At 42.8% G+C, this 22,512-nt stretch overlaps 1 protein-coding gene across 2 annotated transcripts in view; it reads left to right on the top strand.

Moving 5' to 3' along the window:
* Arhgef28 (Rho guanine nucleotide exchange factor 28) overlaps positions 1 to 22,512 on the top strand; it is a 282,901-nt gene that overhangs the window by 54,974 nt on the left and 205,415 nt on the right. For both annotated transcript variants that reach the window (XM_076927245.1, XM_076927246.1), the window contains exon 2: positions 3,968 to 4,011. In XM_076927245.1, the coding sequence (XP_076783360.1) occupies positions 3,968 to 4,011 (44 nt within the window). The remainder of the gene's footprint in view (positions 1 to 3,967; positions 4,012 to 22,512) is intronic.

Raw genomic sequence — 22,512 nt, 5'->3', positions numbered from 1 at the left:
GGAGTATAGTTTAGTATCAGAGTGCTTGTATACAATGCCCAAAATCTTGAGTTTGATCCCTGTTTAGAAACAAACAACCAAATTTAAAAAAAAAAACAAAACAAAACAACAACAAAAAAAAAACCTCTAGCAAATATAAGCTGACTTATGGAAAATTATTTTTTTAAAAAAAATATTTCTTTTCGAGATTATAATGTTTTTTTTTTCTTTTTTCTTTCTTTCTTTTTTTTTTTTTTTTTTTTTTGGTTTTTCGAGACAGGGTTTCTCTGTGTAGCCCTGGCTATCCTGGAACTCACTCTATAGACCAGGCTGGCCTCGAACTCAGAAATTCGGCTGTCTCTGCCTCCCAAGTGCTGGGATTAAAGGCGTGCGCCACCACCACCCGGCGAGATTATAATGTAATTACATCATTTCCCCATTTCTCTTCCTCCCTCCTAAACCCTACCATATACCTTTTCATACTCTCAAATTTATGGCCTTTTTTTTCCATTAAAAATATGTGTGTGTGTGTATACATAAATATAACCTGCTTAGTCTGTTCCTTGTTTTTCATTCATTTGTTTTACTTTTTTTTTTTTTTTTTTTTTTTTTTAGACAGAGTTCCTCTTTGTGGTTTTGGCTATCCGAGAACTCACTATGTAGACCAGGCTGGCCTGGAACTCACAGAAATCCTCTTACCTCTGCCTCCAGACTGCTGGGACTAAAGTTGTGTGCCACCACTCCTAGTTTGTATAATGCTACTTGTATGTATAATTTTGGAGGCTGAATATTTGATATTACATAACTGGTTAAGGTGCTCCTCTCTGGTCAAGACTATTTCTCCTGCCCATAGCATTCTTTAATTGCCTGTAGTTCTTTGTGTAAGAAGGGGCCAAACATATTTTTATCTAAGCATGTAGTAAAACTTTACCCTGTTTTATTGATTTTTTTTATACATGGGTCTGAAATAGTTTTCCTCATGAAGAAATTTGTTTTAATTTTTTTCTTTATTATGTCTGCTATTTAAATCACCACATTGCTACAATGATACATTTTTGATGTTAAATAGGAATGGAGTTTTACCTTCACCTTTGGTATGGGATTACATATGGCCCGACTGTGAGCGTGGCAGGATGAACTGCTGCTGTCCTGGTACACAGCAGACAGGATGAGAGTCCGGGTCAGTGCTAACACACATAGATTCAGTGTTCAAAGTTGAATTCTTGATAATTTAGAGTTTGGCCAGGCAGTGGTGGCACATGCCTTTGAACCCAGCAGTTGGGAGGCAGAGCTAGGCAAATCTCTTGAGTTAGAAGCCAGTTTAGTCTACAGAGCAAGTTCCAACACAGGCAGAGCTATATAAAGAAATCCTGTCTACGACTCCTCGCCCCCACCACACATATACAAATAGTGTGGAAGTTGGAGGTCAGAGGTCAGAGGTTGGAGGTCAGAGATTGGAGGCCTTCCGTTTGTCAGGGCTCTTGAGTTGCACGTTATTTCACTATTTTAATTTCCAATAGGAGCTGACAAAGAGTCCTATTAGGAATTCTTATTAAGACTATTCTGTCATATTCTTGTTCGTATTATCATTCGTGGGAAGTTCTTTCCTTGACCCTGGAAGCCATTGGTTTAACTTGTGAAGTTAGTTTTGCTAGAATTAGATTACCACTCAGGAGCCCACTCCAGTGGGTTCTCACTCGAGCCAGCATGGGAAATGCTGTATTGAAAATAAGGGTTGAGAAGCACCCTGCTGTCAGATCCTTGGCTCCCCCATCCCCTTCCCAACTATGATAACTTGTTTTTCAAGATAACTCACGTGACTTGTGACTGAGAGGTTTCTGTGCTAGAGTGTGTATAAAGTATTAGGACACTTAATTTTAGACAAAATTATTTTAGATAAAATAAGTAAAAATAGAACTCTTCATATTCTTCCTTGCAAAGTGTATCCTCTGGGAACTTGTACACTGAATGTCACCATTCAGATTGCAAAGTGCCACCTAGTCTTACAATGGAGCTGTAACCCAAAGAGCCGGGTGAACAGAACTGAGAGTTGGCCGTGGAGAGTGGTGTAGTTTTGGGGTTGCGGGTAGACAGTGATGAGGTTCCTTGTCTGTCACATTTGGAATTTCCACGTGCTCTGTTCTGTACTTTGTCCAACTTTTAGCTGTCTTTCAGCCGAAGCTCATAGGGGCTGGACCACCCCCACTTTGGTGGCACTGTGATACACAGCAGATGGCCAGCGAATGACGGTGGCTCTTTGATTTTTTAATCAGAAAACCAGCCTCGAGGTGCTATTTTGAGACTGTTTTTATTCTCAATTATGACTGTCTATCAAACATAGAGTCTACCATTGCAACCGTTGTGTGAGTGTGTGTGTGCGCGTGCGCAAGCTCAGGTTGGAGTGTTAAGCACATTATTACTCTCCATTACCATTATCCATTTTAGAAGTTTTCATTGTGCAAAGCCTGAAGCCAGGCATCTATTAAAGTCCATTAAACAAAACAGTCTCCCGTCCCTGCTCTCGGAAACCATTGATGCTCACTATCCCATGTTACAGGAACCACAGGGCATTGCTCTTTCTGTCTGGCTCACTTCACCGAGGATGCACTGCTGAGATTCCTCCAGGCTGTGGCATGTGTTCCTTCCCTCTTCAGGTAGAATCACATTCCATTGTATGTACGTGCCACACTTCATTTGTCCACCTGTCTGTTCACAGACACCTTTGCGCTCTACCTTTAAACAGATATGCACAGGCAGATGGAAGTTCATGCAGCTGGCAGAGGAGTTGGTTAGCCCGTTGGTGGGCTGTGTGTCCACTGTGGTCATGTGGTCGGAATCTTTGAGCTCTGTGTCAGAGAGGCATGAATGGTCTTATACCCTCTGTGTTATCTGGGCAAGGTAGACTTAGCAGCCTGTCAGACAGTAGTGAGTTACAACCAGCTTTCCTAATGTTCATGTTGGCCCTCTGTGGCTTTTGTGGACCGTCGGAAGTGATAGCATTTCATTATGTATGGAAACCAATCTGAAAGAATAGAGGCATGAATATATGTGTCATATATATATATATATATATATATATATATATATATATATATATCATCATACATACATAATTTGAATATTTCAAGCTCCTCATTTTGCCTCGGGACATTCTATATGTAACTTAGTTTAAGTTTGTGCCTTTGCGTTGTGGTAAAAAAAAATATAGATGAGCGGTATCATTCAGACCGTTTCGAGTATGTGATCCAGCTGCGCTAAGCAGGTTTGCACTGTACAGTATCACCTTGTCCATCCTCAGGACTGTGCTTTTATCTTCCAGAAGAAAAGTTGTGCATCTCCCAAGCAGCGGTAATTCCGGTCTTTGTTTCCTCTGTTCTGCCTCTATGAATTTAACTCTTTAGGTACCCCATATAAGTGGAATGACGACAGTAATTTTTCTTTTGTGATTCGCTCAGTTTTTCTTAACATAAATTCTTTCAGTCTCATCCATGTTGTAGCTTGTGGAAGAATATTATTGCCGAACACATACTCCATTGTACGTGGCTGCTGCATTTTGGTCCTCATGGACAGGCCACTGGGTGTTAAGTTTGCTTCTCCACTTTGGCTGTTTGTATGTATGATTGCTAAGTTCAACTGAGTCCATTTTCCTTCTGGGTACATATTAGAGGTCAAATTACTGAATCGTGTGTTTAATTTTTTGAAGGGCTCCCATCCCGTGTTCTTGGGGAGAATAATTTTATATAAGACAGTGTCCCTTTTCTGTATTCCTTTTTGAAGGAGGTGCTGAGAACGAATTCGAGGCCTTGGCTAGGCAAGCACTTCACTACTGAACTGTACTCCAGCCCTGCTTTCTTCTTTGTGTCTCTGAAGCTTTCTTAAGTATTGTACCCCTTCCTCCCTAAGGACAACACTGAATTGTGGACCACAGAGGACTCTGAGGGCTGGTGACAGGCTCCCCACCCTAATGCACATGTTCTTTCCATTACAGATGCGGGAGCCATGGAGTTGAGCTGCCGTGAAGTGCCTCTTTACGTAAGTCCCCAAGCACGGGTGTTAGGTCCAAGGGGTCCTTCTCTAACTTGAAACCTTATGGGTGAACTGGGAGATGCCTTACTTGCTATGGAGTGGAGGCCCTTTAAAAACACTTGGAACATTGTTGTCCAAGTCCTGTGGCTTCCTATAGCTTTTTAAAAATGGCCTGGCTCCTATTATCATTATTATTATTATTATTATTATTATTATTATTATTATTATTTTGGAAGGCTATGTGATTTCCAATTCATTTGGCTTACTTTTATGAGTCACTTTTGGACATTTGATTTTGTGGTAATTTTCTGATAATAGTAAAAAGTGATTTTCTGTGTGTGATATTGAGGAGGTATTTTTTTTTTTTTTTTGAGGGATGTCTTGCTTTGCACATAAAATAGGAGTTTAGAGAACAAGGGTGATGTGTCTGTGGAAATGGCAGGCAGGGACAGTTTTCCACGTTCCTCCTGGTTGTTTCTGAGAGCAGTTACATGCAGTCTGAACCAGTTGTCTCCTCACTCACAAAATGGCTCATGGCCTCCTCTCTCCCTCCTTCCAGGGACATGGGCCTGGGCAGGTAGTGCAGATGTGAGTGTGGGTGAAACTGGGCCTAAGAACAAAATATTAAGGAGCCAGAACAAATTTAGTCAGAAACTCCAATTAATAAAAAAATTAATATATTCATCTACCACCTATAGCTCACAACTCAGCTAAGACCCCCTCCCCTCAGTTAGGACCCTCTCCTCTCAGCTAGGACCCCCTCCCCTCAGTTAGGACCCCTCCCCTCAGCTAGGACCCCCTCCCCTCAGTTAGGACCCCTCCCCTCAGCTAGGACCCCTCCCCTCAGTTAGGACCCCTCCCCTCAGCTAGGACCCCCTCCCCTCAGCTAGGACCCCTCCCCTCAGCTAGGACCCCCTCCCCTCAGTTAGGACCCCTCCCCTCAGCTAGGACCCCCTCCCCTCAGTTAGGACCCCTCCCCTCAGCTAGGACCCCCTCCCCTCAGTTAGGACCCCTCCCCTCAGTTAGGACCCCTCCCCTCAGCTAGGACCCCCTCCCCTCAGCTAGGACCCCTCCCCTCAGCTAGGATACTCTCCCCTTCCTCTCCTTGCTCGATCACTCTGTGCCTGCTACATACACCACTGTATTCTCCGAAAGAAGATAGAATAATAAGATTTCTGAATAATAATAATAATAATAATAATAATAATAATAATAAAACAATAATAATAATAATAAAACCCTGCCTTCTGAGTTACTCTAGGGTCTTTAGTTTTCTCTTCAGATTGTGACTTGCAGTTATAAAATGTCCCCTTGGCTCTGCCATAATTAAGGGTTAAAAAAAAAATGATCTCAAGACTAACCTGTGAAAGACTCCCCAGCCTCATTACCGCTGCAGGCTTGGCTTCTCTCTCTCTCTCCTGCACTGATTACACCCTGTTTCCTCTCCCCCCACCCCAAACAGACAAATCCCCCAAATGAATCATGTTATAAAAAACCCAGAGTCTTATACTTGTCATCCTCCTGCCGTAGATGTCTGAACACAGATATACTGGGCAGGACAGAGTGGAAGAGCTAACACACTTGTCTGAGGGGCCAGGGCTTTTTAACTGATTAATTAAATTAATGTTTGTTTACCTCTGAAACGCTGCTGCTGCTCCTCCTCCTGCTCCCTCCCTCACAGAGTTCTTCCCCGTCCCCTTTTCCTCTGAGAGAGTGGAGACTCCCCATGGGTATCCCCCCCCCCCCAACACTCTGGCACATCAAGTCTTTGCCAGTTTAGGTGCATCCTCTCCCACTGAGGCCAGACAAGGCAGCCATGATGACTGAGCTGCCCAGGGCCTTGGTTCAGCCTGTGTATGTTCTTTGCTTGCTGGCTCAGACTCAGAGCTCCCAGGGGTCCAGGTTTGGTGACTCTGTTGGTCTTCCTGTGGGGTTCCCATCTATTTAAGGTCTTTAATTCTTCCTCTAACTCCCCCCTAAGTGTCCCAGACTGTTCACTGTTTGGCTATGGGTCTCTGCATCTGTTTCAGTCAGCTGCTGGGTAGAGCCTCTCAGAGGACAGTTATGCTAGGCTCCTGTCTGCAAGCATAACGGAATATCATGACGAGTGTCAGGGATTGGTGATTGTCCATAGGATGGGTTTGGAGCTGGGCTGGTTATTAGTTGGTCTTTCCTTCGGTCTCTGCTCCATCCTTGTTCACCTCCCCCTCCCTCCTCCCACTCAGTTCCTTCCCTCCCTCTGCCTTTTATTAGTCTTTTGTTGAGGAACAAAATATTTAAATGACCCAAAGGTTCACATGTGAAAACCTTTTTAATTACTAAAAGTGTGCTGATTAAAACACAAGAAAATGCCAAGTAGTATTAAGAAAATAAGTCACAACCTCATGTCATGTGCTTGTTGCATTATATATTAACATATATAATATATATAATATGTGTTCATTCATCATGTGTTGTATTTTGTACACACGTTGTATAAATTAGAACTAGAGTAAGCCAATCAAATCGGAAGCCCTGTGTTTAATCTCATTATGAGTTCTCAGCCCTGTTGACAGTTTGAGGTGTGCTCTTCCAGGGGTCTGTCAGTGTCTGTGTTGGATTTTATCACGATTTTATCACGATTTTAGCACTGATTTCTGTGCTGTAGTGTTTGCCCAGTTGACCTTGAGGGATCATATCTCTTAATTTTGATAATTTTAATTTTTATGTAGTTTTGACAATCTCAGTTGTTTTAATTAAGATATACCTCTATCACAAATTGTGAAGAGTTATAACAGATCAGGATATTGTCTAAAATTATATGACAATTATATATATTTATACCCTGTGAAATAGCCATAATTATTTTTAAAGCAAAAATTTTAGTCACTGCAACAGACTTTTTTAAAAGTAAATTAATTTATGTGACTCGCCTCAGAGAAAATTAGATCATCTGTACAATTTAATAATAACAGAAGGCAAAATATCAGTAGAAATGATTCCCTGACCTCTATTCACAGTTCAGAAAAGAACACCATATTTAGGTGAGTCTTCCATGTAATTTCATGATCCCTTTGCTGGGCCTGACTTGAGTGAGTTCTTGTGACATTCTTATAGTTAAAATGCCCCCCACCCCCCGTGTTTCTATTTCGGTATCACTACAGATAACTCTTTTCTAAAAATGGTCTAGAGATGTCTTTATAAGTACAGACTATCTGTGGGTATAAATATATGCTTTTAAATTCCCCATTATTTTGTTTGGATCCACGAAGGAAACTTTCAGTTTTAGTTTTCTAAAATCGTTCTTCTGTTGTGTCTTCTACAATGTTTTTCCTCTTTGCTTTATAGAACGGTATCCAGGGGCTGGATTGTTTGGCCTTTTGGGGAGATAGGAGCTGAATTCTGGAAGCCTGTTTTTAACTTAATTATGTTTTTGTTGTGTCTAGTTTCTCTTTTCTTCCTGCTTGCCAGCAGTTTAAGCTTCTATTGTTTTTAGTTCCTATATGGCATTTTTAAGCTATGCCGGCCACCTTGTGCCCACAGTCCTATTGAGGTACCTTTAAGTACAAAGAAAGGACATACAATCTTTTCCTACTCTACCAGGACTCTATTTCAGAAAGAACTAAGGATGCTCTCTTTCTGTTTGTTTATCTTTAGGAAGGTGGTTTTGCCCTAGTCTTAGGGATGTTGAGATATTCATGAACTTAGCTTCAGGCTCACTCTAGGTTTTTTGTTTGTTTTGTTTTTTAAGATTAGATACTTTCTTATTTACATTTCAAATGCTATCCCCTTTCCTGGTTTTCCCTCTGAAAGCCCCCTATCCCATCTTCCCTCCCCCTGCTTCTATGAGGGTGTTCCCTCCACCCACCCACCCACCCACCCACTCCTGCCTCCCAGTCCTGGCATTCCCCTACACTGGGGCATCGAGCCTTCACAGGACCAAGGGCCTCTCCTCCCACTCATGTCCCACAAGGCCATCCTTTGCTACATACTCAGCTGGAGCTCACCCTAGTTTTTAAAGGTGGCAAAGCATGGTGGTCCATTGAGACTCTATTATGAGAAAAGAGAAACAGACCATGGTCACGTCAGAGGAGTAGCAGCATGGCCAGACAAGCAGTCAGGAGGATGTCTCCAATGGCGGTTGTTGGGGTGTAGGCATTGCAAATCCAATTGGCAGCCTTGGAGCAGCTTCCCGCTTCTGTGGGTGAAGGGCCCTCAAGCAGCAGGTCTGCAGAGCCAGGCTCTTTGTTCTCAGTCTGGACCACAGCCTGGGCTTCATGCTCATCTTGCCTCTCCAGTGGTTATTAGGGTATACTTCAAGCTAGCAGAGCTGTAGAGGTGAGGCTCAGGGATGTGTCAGCCTGGAATGGCGTAAATTAGAAGCAGGGCACCCAGTCTACGACATTTATTTTCTTTCTTCTTTTTTTTTTTTTTTAGTTTTTTTTGAGACAGGGTTTCTCTGTATAGCCTTGGCTGTCCTGGAACTCACTCGGTAGACAAGGCTGGCCTCGAACTCAGAAATCCGCTGGCCTCGAACTCAGAAATCCGCCTGCCTCTGCCTCCCAAGTGCTGGGATTAAAGGCGTGTGCCACCACTGCCTGACCGACGTTTATTTTCTAACTTAAGACTCTTTAACTAAAATATAGTCACAGTATAGGAGAGAAAAAAATGGGTGTCTGTTTTCCGGAGTGTGGTGTACTTTACTCAATACATTGACTTCTGGTTCTATCTAAAAAAAAAAAAAAAAGTAATTTTGTTCTTCTTCATAGCTAGATAATGCTCCATTTATAATGTATACCAATATTTTCTGTTTGTTTTGTTTTATCCATGCTAATGGGAACCTGGGCTGGTACTGTTTCTTTACTGCCACAATGAAGATGGTGTGCGGGTGTCTCTGCCGTGTGCTGACTTACCTTCTGGTATATGTCCAGAGTGGCACTCAGGGCTGTTTGGTAGTTCCATTGTTACAGTAGGAGACCAGTAGGAGGAGAAGGGGGGGGGGGGAAGAGAGGGAAATGGAGACCGGATATGATGTAGATACATTCCACACATGTACGACAACGTACACACAGTGATCAGAGACTGCTTTACTTCTAGACTCTGAGAAAATAGGTCTTGTTATAGCGCTGTGGTGCGTAATTACATAGGCACGGAACTGAGTTGCAAATGAGAGATCTGAGTTCACATTTCGGTCAACAACTTCCAGATACGCTTAATGTCTAGAATCTTAGCCTTGATAATTGTGATAATAATGAAATTGGGATTTCTTGCCTTATTTTCATTTTTCAAAGCAGTATGTTAAAAATTTTTACCTTAAGTTTATAAGAACAAAAGACTTCATTTCTTTCTTTTCTTTAATTCTGGCCAATTCATAGAGATCTTTACAGCATCTGTCTTTGTTTGTGGAGTCTTGTCAGCTGCGTCCCTGTCTGACATGTGGTACTACTGATGAACTTGGAGTCAGCTTGGGAGGCCATGACCATTTCTCTCTAGGGCAGCACGTTGTACAGCTGATTAGCTGGACAGCAGCCTTCTCTCAGTAGCTCATTGTCTGTTAGATCTAAGTTAATTTATTCCCATTGCATGTTATGGTTATATCATAATTTTATTTGGAGTCTCCATCCAGCTGAGGGATGCTGGGTGTTCTGGGCTCACTGAATGTCCTAAATGAAGTTGTAACCTAGTGTTTAGAAACCTGAGGTAGCTGAGCTAAATCCTCTATTGATCTTTCCAGTAGTCTGGATCTTCTAGCTCATGTCGCTATCCGGCTGAGTACATGCTTTAAGTCTCAGCCTTCTGTCAGAGGTCTGAGGACAAGTCCCAGGCTGTCTGGTCTGACTGTTTGAGTCCCAGAGCCATTTCCTAGCTCTGGAAAGAAGCTTCCTACTGAGGCAGTCAGTGACTCGCTGGCTTTGTTCTGGCATCACCAAGCAGACAGCTCCTTCCGGACTCCCACAGAGGCCCACCAACTTCTGGTTCCTGCTGAAGGAAATCCTGTCCTGAGGCCTGAGGCCTGCCCTTTCTCTGTCTGTAGTTCTGCATTCCCCATGACTGGCCTCTCGTGTCCCTTAATAACCCCCAGTCCTGAGAGGCCTTGCTTGATCACATCATCTGGGAATCTTTGAAAGGGCACCAGTCACCCTCAGTTTGCTGATGAGGAGGTTAAAAGCTCCAACATGGAGTGACATGGTTCACCATGTCGACACTACTGTCTTGGAACTGTGACTGCATTTGCAAACTTTGTGCATATATATATATATTACAGAATGATGTATAATATATAAGTATAAAATTCATAACAATATAATTTTAACGTATGCTTAATTTAAATGTATGATTTAATATAATTATAATATTATATATTATAATATTAACGTATCGCATATAATATATAAATATATGATATTTATATATTTGTAATATATGAATATAAGATATTTATATATTTAGAATATATAAGCATGAAATTATAATATATAACATATAATATATTATGTATTATATTATATATAAATATATGTTTGCATATGTATTTTCCATAATATGTATTTGTGTAGTAGTTAGTAGCAGGTCTCTCAATGAGTTTGGGGTTTTCTCATCTTAAGTGGTAGATAAATGACAGTGACTGTCCCCGTCATTGCTCAGTCACCAGAACTTCATTTTCTCAGGCACTCAAGGGTGCTGATGGGGCCATTCTCACCCTCCTGTCTTCCTTAAACATTCTAGTATGAAAGTGATGGGATTTTGTGGTCCTTAAAGTGTCTCACTCTTTTCTCTCCTTTTTGCCCTCAAGAATAGTGGTGACTGTGTCCCTTGCCTAGACAGATTAACGGGGCATCACTAGCAGACTCTGGCAGAAGGCTTGACTTAGAAACCCAATAGAACTGCATTAGCTTCAGCTCCATCTAAATTCCAAGGTACTCATGACTTCTGAGCGCAGAGACGGTTCTCTCTACGTCCTCACTGGCCTGGGGAAAGCCTGAAGGTGAAGTACACGGGGTCAGAGTGTTGGGGCTATGGTGTCTTTTCAAATGTGTGCAGCTGATTCTGGCTTAGAGAGTTGGAACCAGGAGGGACTTCTCTTGAAGTCAACCTCTGGGCCACACGTTCACATTGTGCACTTTCTGAGCAGATGTGTGAGTACAGTCTGTGTCCTCACTTAGACACAGTGGCTTGAACATCCTCTCGTAAGTTGCCAACAGTTGGGCATCTCTGCCAGTCTTCTTTAAGCTGGGCTTGCTTAAGTTGGCCTGCTTTAAGGAACTCTTGCTTACAACTGACTTAAACTGAGCTTTTCCCACTCTCTTCTTGGGCTGCTTTTTAATTTTTTTTTTTTAAAGCTCTTTTCCTTTTTACCTGCTTGCTTTCAGAAGAGTCAGATTCCAAAGTGATAACGTCGTTGCAGCCACAGAGCAAAGAAGCCTGTAGGCGGCTATTTCAGTTCACCTGGCCAGGAGCCATCTTGTCCATCCCTGCAGTGCCTGAAAGGGAGTTTCCGTCTTTGAGCTTTCAGGTCTTTACCAAGTGTTCTTAAGTCCACATACCCTGATTCCCTGTGTCAGTGACCCTCTCACCATTCTGGACGATGTGCACCTTTGCATTTTAACTAATTTGAAGTAATTGACTCAATTTTTATTACATTTAAACATTTTCCCACATGTGTGCACATTCCTGCATGCCACATGTACGTATGAAAGTCAGAGGATAACTCGTAGGAGTTTGCTACCTCCTTCTGCCATGTGGGTTTTCCCAGTTGGGACTCAGACCATAAGGCCGGTACTCAATGGACCATCTTTCTGGTCTAGCAATTTGATTTTTAAACATTTGTTGCCATCTAAGGGGACATTTTATGCCCGATGGTTTAAGTCTCAACAGCGAGAAGCTTAGTAGAAGAACCGAGATGTGATCTGGTCAAAGTGTTTTATTTAGGTGTTCTGGAAAGCCAGCTCTTCTGGAAGGCTTACCCTCCTCCACCCCAGGGTGTACATGGTTTAGAGAAGTTGTCTTAGCAACTGCTCATCTTCCTCTCCGTAACTTGGTAGGGTCTGGCTTTAAGCCTTTTGTTTCAATTGAAGTCAATCTTAGAAAGGTCATACATTATTTTTCTTTAAGGTGTTTTTTCCCATCCCCTTTAAGTCTTCGTTCAGCTCCATGTATTGTAGAGAGTAAGCAAAGAGACCCCAGGCTCTGGCCATTTTCTAGTTTACTTAGGAATGAGGAGACGAAAGTGAGAATTGCAGCTGGTGACATGCACGAGAGCAGCCGAGTGCTGGCCTAGAGCCCAGAGTGGCTGCGCCAGAGAATGGTGTGTGTCTCTGCGTGTGTAAGGACACGTGCATACAGGTGTGTTACTAGATAGTGTGAACCTGTGGGTTCACCACAGGGGAACCGGAAGACAAAGGTCCTGGGAGAGGGCATGAACTTCCAGTATTAGCAGAGCAGCAAAAGGTTAGTGTGGTCAGTGCTTTGTGAAGGAGAAGGCAGGTGACAGATACGAGGTGGGCGGAGCCAGGTCATGAATAGCTGGGGTTGTGGGGTAATGTGGAAAGTGTGGGTGCAGGCTCCACAGAGGATTTGTGTGATCTGATTGATGATGAAAGAGCTCCATGTGGGGTCCCTGACCTCCTGCCCCTCCTATGCCAGCATCCCAGAGCTGTGTGCGAGCTTTGCTTCCTGCCCTAGCTGCGTGGTTTTCTCCAGAGTCCTCTCTTCTCCTTCTAGGTCAGCTCATCCTTCTTCTTCTATTATGTCTCCTCCTTGAATACACCCACATGTGGCCTGCCTGCCCTGCCTCTGTATAGGCCGCCTCTTCTTTTTCCATGGAGTCTGCTTGCCATTATCCCTCGCTTATCCAGCCTTCACTTATAGCCCAGATGGTGATTGTTTCTTTTTAAAAAGCAGTTTTGAAGTTTCTCTGTAAAGCAGCCCCCTTTTCAGCTTCCTGACTTTTGTTGCCAAGCACCAGCCTCCAAGTGTCATGTCTGAGTCTTCCTAGGTCCTTACTGTTGGTACATCCATAGCACCCCGGGTATTCGGGCTGCCCCTCGACAATGAATCTAATCCACTTTTGGACTGTTGCTTCAGCCCCTGCAGACTTTCCATTTGCTTTGATTTTGTGAGGCTGTCATGCTTCCTCTGGGTTTCCCTGTCCAACTACTGCCATGTCCTCTCCTGTTCTGATTAGACACATCCCCTCTCTGCCTACACAAGGCTGTCTTCACTCTGTCTCTATTCTCTGATCTCCATGTCTTTACCCAAGTCCCTCTGCCACTTCACCATATCCTAATATCTTACGGTATTCCATGCACTTCAGTCTTCCTGTGAAGCTTTGTTGATCAAAGGGAAGCAAACTTCCTCTGACTTTCTATAAGGCCATTTGAGGGATGTCTGTGTCTCTTGAGGGGAGGGTCCAGTTGGCACAATTAGCTGCTGGTAAGTCAATGTGGCTCTTGATTATCCAGTTGAGATGGCAGAAAGCCCACACACTAGAAGTCCTAGCCATACTCTGGTTTCTCAGTTTCTTTTAAATGCCATGTTTTGTTCTATCCCAGGACCTTTGTGTGGCTTCTGCTTTCTCTGTGTTTGTGTAACTAAGTTATCCCATGCAGGCTTCAGCTAAAATGCCATAGCTTCAGTGAAGTCCCATAGATATACTTCATGCTTTACGTTTTGAAGGAGTTTACTCTTACTATCATTTCATGTAATTTCTCATCTATTAAATGTAAAAGCATCAAAACACCAGAAGTTAAAATGATTTTGTACACAGATTTCCCACTACTGACTCATTGCTCAGCACTTAAGTAACACATAGTTCCGGTTTTGACCCATCCCATGTGTAGTGACTGAAGCTCATCCTGGGGACAGAGTGTGGTTTACACTTTTTTCAACATTTGTTTGTTTGTTTGTTTGTTTGTTTATGTGTATGCTTGTGCCACAGCATATGAGTAGAAATCAGAAGATGTCTTCCTGGAGTCGCTTCTCTCTAAGCTCCATGTGGGTTCTGGGGATTGAATTCACCTTACGATAATATTCTCATCCATTGTGTTGGCTAGACCACTCTTTTATAGTGATTCTTGGTTATCTCTCTCTCTCTGGGTTTCCCCAATATGTATGTGACCACCATTATTTAGAACAATAGATGTTCATTGTATTGATTTATTTACTTTTGTATTCCAGGTACACAGCAAAACTTAGAGTCAATCAGGAAGGGCTGTAATCATTTTGAGAGAAACATGTCCCAGAGTTTGATACTTTACTAAATTTCTGGGCACTGTATATGTAAATTTTGTGAGTTAGACAGAACTTTGTTGGGGACTAGCATTCAAAAGAGAGGATGTTCTGTTAAGTAACAGCTCATAAGGAACCCACCTTCTAACAGATTCTTACACAATCCTCCGACTCAGGGAACAGGCTTCATGCACATAAAGAATGGGTTTTTAAAAATGTGTGTGCACACATGTGCATGAGTATGCATGTGTGTGCATGTGCATGTGTGTGCGTGTGTGTACATGCATAAGCCCGCGTGTGTGTGTGACATATATGTGGGTACCTGCAGAGTTCAGAAGAGGGTGCAGATCCCCTGGGGCTGGAGTTTCAGGCAGTTGTAAGCAGTTCAATGTGGATGCAAAGAAGCAAATGCCTGGTCCTCTGGAAGAGCATTAACCACTAACCCTTCTCTCTAGCCCCACAGGAACACTTCACACAACAACAGCTCTTAGCATTCTTCAGTAATATTTCCCAATATTTATAGCTATTTTGATCCACAACCCTGCAAAATGCTGAGCCACTACCTTGCCAGTTTAGGGCATTGCATGATGTCTTACAATGCTTTCTCATTAGCTAGTTCCCTAGAACCTCATATAGCTGATGATTTGCCATGACACTGGTGCTTCCATTAATTGACTGCATAGACTTTGTGTAACAGGTACTTAGTAAATTACAAGGGGGGGGGTGTGCAGATGATGAGGCCTAAGTTTGTGTCTCTTGAAGGATTGTCTTTCAGAAAAGGAGAATAAACTTATACATACAAAACTAGATTAAAAAGTGAGCATTTATACTGAGAAATTAGAAATTATAAAAGCTGGCAAAATTCCATAGGTTAAAAATTCTTAATTCAATTGCTTCTTGTCTAGGTATTCACATACTCTCAGACATTCCAGGGCCACTCAGCAGGAAGAGGAGTGTCTCAGGGGGAAGCGCATGGAGAGAAAGCAAACATTACTAATTGCAGTTGAAATGTTGACTCCTACCCTGCCCCCAACAGCCTTACCACCTCAGAGAATAATTTTTTTTTTGTAATGTAATTCACACCAAACACTCTGAACAAATACCAGATTATTATAAACTAAGTCTCACTAGCACATATTGTCTTCTGCTGGAATCTGGTGACTACTGCAGCCTTGAGCAGGTCAACTTTGATTGCATTCTGGAAGTTGCTTCCAGTTGTAGATAACGTTGGTCAGGGTCCCTTCCAGGGTTTGGAAGACAGCTTATGGACCAGAGCCCCAAGGTTTCATTCCTGTAGTTGGTGTCTGCACTCTAGTTTTACAGACACAGGGAAAATGGGTTGTCCTGCTCTTGAGACTTTACAATTAGGGAATCCAGTACTGAGAATATTGGTCATGTTCCCTGTGACTCAGGGCTGGATAAATAGATACGTACCAAGCTTACTTCAGGGAGTACTTCTCAGGGGACCTTGTACAGGGCTAGCCTACAGCTGTACCCGACTCCTCCTGTACCACATTCTGGGATGCTCCATGTGTTCTTTGAATTCTTGACTTAATTTTGCAAACTTCATTTCTTTTAAGTATAGAGGGAAAAGGACAGTGACTGTTTGTGGAGCCATTGGGGGTGGGGGAGAATCGGCAGCCACAATTTCTTTTCTAGAGGTAAAGGTAGGAGAAGAAGGAGAGAGAGAAGGAGTGGGGAAGAGAGGGAATAGGAGGAGAAAGAGTCGGAGGACATTTAAGAATGGCTTGGGCGGGGGGAGGGGGGAGGATGGGAGTCGGGGAAGGAGAGGGATTCAGGACCAGTTGCATGTGGAGACCAGTCAAAGACTGAAGTTTTCTTCTCCAAGACACCAAAGACTTTCATGTCAGCGTGAGATCGAAAGGAACAGGATTGTGGGAGCAGCCCGTGGAGGACTTAGTCTCTGTGGGTGACCTGGGTGTGGGATGTGCAGAGCTGAGGGTAAGGTGATGGCCGGCAGGGGGTGTGAAAATCAGCACTACTGAAACAGAATCTGTGGAGGTCTGACATAGTCACTTATCATTTAGACTCCATGTGTTGTTACTGAAAACAATTTTCTAGGATTGCGAAGCATGGCTTCTTGTATTCTCCTGAGAACAAATAACAAAAAGCCCGCAGGGAATAAACTGAGGTGATTACTGAAGAATTCATATTCATCAGGGATTTTGATCAGATGATGTAATGATCTCGTATTGTTAGAGCACTAATTTATGTATACTTGAATATTTGTAAATCAGTTAAGGGAATGTGTAAGTCAAGGAGGATTCATTGACTTTTACCACTTCTGCTCACTATAAGATAGTGTATGGAAGGGATAATATGTATTTTGGTAAGTAACTGAAAATGTTTTGCATAAATTGGAGTAAACTCGCCCAAGGATGGGTAACATTAATGCTAGCTGAATGACTTTTTCTTTGGTCAGAAGTTCAAAATCTTATTTGATATCGAGAAGTTGTCTCTTTTTATCTTGACTTGCGACTTCATGGCTCTTGACCTCCTTGTGCGAAGTCTTCATTACATAATCAAGGTGTTTGAGAAAAGTAACTTGTTTTTATGATCATTGTGTATCAGGAATGTGTCCTGGGATAGAACCCAATAGTGAACATGTATGATAATATACAAAATTGTATGTTTGAGCTCAGGTTTATAGACAGGTTGGTTTTCATCCAGACCACCCTGTGTCTTTATAATGAATTGTAAGGAGTGTTTGAACATAGATGGAAAATGGTTAAACACACTCTATTGTAGAAGATACCATGTCAAAATCCCTCACTAGAGGGGGGAAACTTCAGTGGAGGGGACAGATAAAACTAATGATTATGGCTGAGCGTGACCTGGCAGGTGGTCAGCGGGGCTCCGAGTTTCCAGTGGAGGTTGAAGTGAGAGGAAATAGGAAATAGCCACTGGATTACATGTGGTCCTGTGTCAATGAATGGGAGGCCACTGGATTACACGTGGTCTGTGTCAATGACTGTGAAGCCACTGGATTACATGTGGTCCTATGTCAATGAATGGGAAGCCACTGGATTACATGCAGTCCTGTGTCAATGAATGGGAATGTGGGAATGGTTTTTGGAAACTTTTTGATGATGGACAGTTGCCTATATCTTTCATGAATCACATATTGGTGTATCTCCCTCCTTTTCTTCCACCATCTCAAATGCTGTCCATCGCTGATCTCATCCTCATGTCTATAATTTTCTCATTCTGAGAATTTGTTTTGAGATGGGGTCTCCATGGCTGGTCTGTATTTCAGACTGGCCTCAGACTGACAGACATCTGCCTGCCCCTGCTTCCCAAGGGCTGAGATTAAAGGTGTAGGCACCCCACCCTGCTTGGGAATTTTATATAGCATGGAATTGAAATGTTGACTCCTACCTTGACCCTACCACCCTTACCATATAATTCAACATATGGCCTTTTGAGATTAGTTTTTTCTATTTTGTCTAACATGAATGATAGCCACAAGAGGCAGCCAATGTGCTGCAGATATCCCTGCCTCATGCTTGTTAAGTAGTATTCTGTGGAATGGGTGTGTGAGTTTGTATGATCTTGTGACCACTGCAGGACTTTTGCTTGCTTCTAGGTTTAGGCTATTATACACAAAGCTACATGGTCAGTTATATATCAACTTTAGCTCAGGTATAACTTGAAACTCCTTCATATAAATCTGCAGGAGCATATTTGCCGAGTTGTATAAATATATGCTTACTCTCTAAAGGCACAGCCAATGGCCAAGCTCTTTTCCATGGTGGTAATACCATTGGCCTTTTCAGCAGAGTGTGTATTCAGGAGACCCCATTTCTTTGCATCCTTGTGAAAATGGTAACTTACTATAGTCTGCTGCACTTTTGCTTTGTTTTGATGAATCTTATGTAGTCAAAAATAACATTTTAGCCACTTGTGTTATGTGTGAGATGTATGCATGTGTATGTTTGTGTGTGTACACAGGCATGTGCACGCATGTATGCATAAAGAAGGCCAGAGGCTGACACTGCTGTTTTCATCTGCCATGCTCTATTACATTTTTTTGAGACAGAGTCTCTTTGTCTTTCTGAACTGAAGGCTCACTGTTTCAGCTAGATTTAATGCAAGGTTCCAGAATCTTGCGTCACCTCCTGTGTGTACCTATAACCCCTCTTCTGGGATTATGGGTATACTTATCTTTCTACATGGGTTCTAGGAATCTGTACACAGGTCCTCATTCATGTGTGTCTAGCACTTCGCTGGCTGATTCATCCTCACAGACCCCATTTTAGTCATTTTTGAGTGTAGTTCAGCAGCATTAAGTACATTCACATGGTTAGTCATCCATCCCTGCCATATATCTCTGAGACGTTTCCTCTTCTCCATCTGGAATTCCTTATCCACTAAGCACCAACAGCAGCTCCAGTCCTTCACAGTCCATGGAAGCCACCATTGTCCTTTTTTAAAATTTCTGTGTGCTTGATTACTCTAAAAACACCGATGCGTGAATATCTGTTCCAGTTCTCACCTTCGGTGCTTAGGGGAGATACCTAGAAGCAGAATTGCTCGTTCACGTGGTAGATGAATGCTTAGCTGTTTGAAGACAGGCCAAATTGTTTCCCACAGCAGCTGTGTGTGTTCACCCTCTACTAGCAGTGCGCAGGAGACCTATTTTTTCCACATCTCCCACCAACACTGATTTTATGTTTGTTTTGAATGAAGACGACGTCCTCATGGGTGGGAAGAGATATGGTGTAGATTTTGGTGATGATATCGCAAATGGGCATCATTAGTGTTGGGAGGTCTCACTGGAGTTCCTCAGTGCTTTGTACACTTGATCTTGGCCAAAAGGCAGGGACCCAATCCTCAACCTCTTCACCTCATAACCTACATTCGCATTCAGTCAGGGTAACATTAGTGTCACTTCCTTATTCTTGTAATACAAAGAACATCTTCCATTGCTGTGTAGATTTGTATTCTGATTTGAAATACCAGGTTTACATGCTGAGTTGTCAGCTACACAGACTCTGAGCCCAGTTCAGGTGGGATGCCCTGCTTTTTAGGTTGAATCCACTGAGTATCTTTATGTACATCAATGTATACATTTACAGTCATTTGAATTCATCTGGAAAGCTGGCGTGCAGAGTACAGGGCTTGAGAGACGAGGTCATTATTGTAGTTGTTGCGCAGAAAACATGATTGGTGAAGCATAAGCAGGCAGGGCTAAATTTGTGACATTTGGTCAAATCGCCTTAATTGTGATTAACAGAAAACCAATTTTCACAGTGCCTTATAAATCTAACCCAGAGGTTCTTTTTTTTTTTTTTTTTTTAAGGGTTCTGACACTCCCCTTATTGATTCTGTCCCAGATGCTTAGGAGAAAAACCCTGGAGTCCTTAAAGGTTGGAGTGACAGGAGAATATGTGGTAGTCTCCTGTGGGAAGGAGATGCAGCTCTTAGGCCTTAGAGTCTCCAGCTCTGGGAGATCCAGTGAGAAGGGAAGGCGAGGGAAGGTGACAAGAGGGGGACACTAAGCTCATCCATGTCCTTGGTGGTCATTGGCTACCTTCAAGACACCAGAGGGGAAAGGTTATATACACTGCTTCTTTTCCTTCTGATAGTTCAGGAATTTCAAAGTCTTTAGAATTTTATCTTCTACCAGAAGCTAGGCAGCCAGTCTTTCTCTCCCTCTCCCCGTTCTCTCTGAAATGACTACTATTTATGGAGTATTTTACACTCCCACTCTCCTCAAATCGCATCGGCTTAACTTTCTACAAGCAACATAACCATGCTTTAATGTGAGTGTGTGGAGGTGTAACTACATGTGGGGACCAGGAGAGTGCCATTCAAGAAAGACAGTTTTGGTGAGGCTGGTTGATTGAGGAATTCTGTGTTACTACTAGGATGTTTCTATGTTGTTCTTATGATGGTAGAGGCTTGGAGGTTCTTCTCATTAACCAATGGATTTTTCTGGAACTACCTAAAGGATAGCTAGAATTAAATATCTCTATTATATATAGATGTATTATATATTATATATATACACATATATATACATATATATACATATATATACATATATATACACATATCTATATACATATATATGTATATATATATGTATATATTCATGTGTGTGTACATGCTTGTGCTTTCATGTATGTATCATGGTGCATTTCTGGAGGCCAAGTAACAACTTGCAGGATTCAAATCTCTATTTCCACCATGTGGGTCCCAGGGATTGAACTCAGATTGTCAGGCTTGGCAATAAGCCTCTTTACCTGCTGAGCCATTTTGCTGGCCCAAATGAAAGGCACGTAAAAATGAATAAAACACTGGCTATAAACAGTGCCTGGCAACTCTGATGAGAAGGTTGAAGCATGTCATGATAGGATAGCAAATTTCAAATCTGGAGAGTCAACCAGCCACCATGCAGGCTTTCTAAGGAGAACAGAACCTTGAAGAATTTCTAACAACTGAGTGTGGTGGCTCATATGTATAATCCCAGCTAGTAAAATATGGGGGTTAGGGAACTGTCCTTGGGGTCTCTAAAGGGCCATGTTTCCGTTCCCATTACTCTATTCATCTCTTTGGTTGAGAGTTTGTGATTAGCCAGGGCTTCAGGGAGTAGAGCAGTCATTTAGTGTGACGTTCGCTGTAGCCCACTCCAGCAAGGTGTCTGCATTCTTGGTTGTTAGTGTTTCATGGAGGCAAGAGAATAGGAGACGGGAGGTTCACAGACAATTTGAGGAGGGTAGGTGGGATATTTTTGTGGATGAGTTGGAAGAATTTAAAATGTCAGGAACTGAAGTACTTAGGTATTTTAGCACTAGGGTGCTTTGTGGCCTGAGACCTCTTGCCAATAGCTCTCAGTCCCATGAATTGCTTTGTGTCTAGTAAGGTGTTTAAAACCCCGGTTGTTTTTGTTTGTTTGTATTTTGTTTTGCTTTGTTTTTTTTTTTTTTTTTTTTTTTTTTTTTTTTTTTTTTTTTTTTTTAATGTGACATTTGATGTGAGTGTTAAGCAGGTCACGGTTCATCTGTCAACAAATGCTTGTTGACTGAATTGGCTATAAGTATTGCAACTAGAATCTCTCTCTCTCTGTGTGTGTGTGTGAGAGAGAGAGAGAGAGAGAGAGAGAGAGAGAGAGAGAGAGAGCATGTGCCTGTCTTGTATGTGCAGGTGTGGAGGCTCAAGGTTAACCTGGAGTATCTTTCCCTAGGGTACCATTAACCTAAGTTTTGAGACAAGGGACCTGGGACCTGGGGCTCACTGACAAAGCTAGCCTGTCTGGCCAGCCTCTGAGCTCCAGGATCCTGCTGTTTCTACCTTTACACTAGCACTTACACGCATAACCATCACACTGGCTTTTTAACTGGGTCCTGGAGGGTAGAATTGTTTCATCTTGATCATTGGTCCACCCTGTGCCAACTGAGCTATCTCCCACTCCTCTACCCCCAGGTTCCCATCAGTTAAACCTCCCTTTACCTCTGCTCTAATTAGGTTTATTCATTTTAAATCTTGAGTGGGAGTTTTAAAGGAGGTAGAGCAGCACAGTCCCTAAGGAGACAGGGTGGGGGGGGGGGGGATTCTGTTTCTGGCTGGTTTTCACGGAGTGTGAGTCCCTGCCCCCTCATATGTGTAGACATGTAATCACTACAGGCTGACCACTGCTACAGGTGGCTGAAGGGGCTGCCTAGTGCTTCTTAGAAAACTGAGTGCAAACCAGAGGCTGCCTGTATGTGACCTTATAGCAGGTTTCAGATTGAGCATATGCCCTTGTTTGAGACCACTGCTTCACTGTGAGGACAGCTTAAGGGGAGCGGAGGCTCAGCCGAGGGTCCACTCATCATCACAATTCCTCAAGACAGGATAGTTTCTTCACTTCCATCACCTGGCTCCACATTTGTTCAGAGAAGCTCCTTGGCTAGAGGGACAGGAATCCCCCCCTCCCCCTCCCCAGAGGAAGCAGATGAAATCAAGGTTATTGTTGTTAGCCTATCGAGTAGGTTGTTCAAAGGAAGGTCATTCACAATAAGCAGGTTGAGATGCAGAGTAGCCCGGATAATGATTTTGATTTCACTGCATTAAGAGTAAGCATTCTGCAGGGAAACCGTGCTATACGAAGTTTCAACTCAAAATCACCCACCCGCAGTTCATTTGATTTTTCACTGGAAGGGGTTGAAGAGCGTCCAGCTCTGAGCTTGCTGTCTGGTCCTGGCCCTGGCTTTGAGTTTGCCTATTGGTCCAGGTCCTGGCAGAGAGGGAGCTCTGCACCACTAACTTAGGCCTTGGATGATGATAGCATACAGG

Source organism: Arvicanthis niloticus, chromosome 29, assembly GCF_011762505.2.
Source record: "Arvicanthis niloticus isolate mArvNil1 chromosome 29, mArvNil1.pat.X, whole genome shotgun sequence".
NCBI lineage: Eukaryota > Metazoa > Chordata > Mammalia > Rodentia > Muridae > Arvicanthis > Arvicanthis niloticus.
This window is presented reverse-complemented; position numbering and strand designations above follow the sequence as displayed.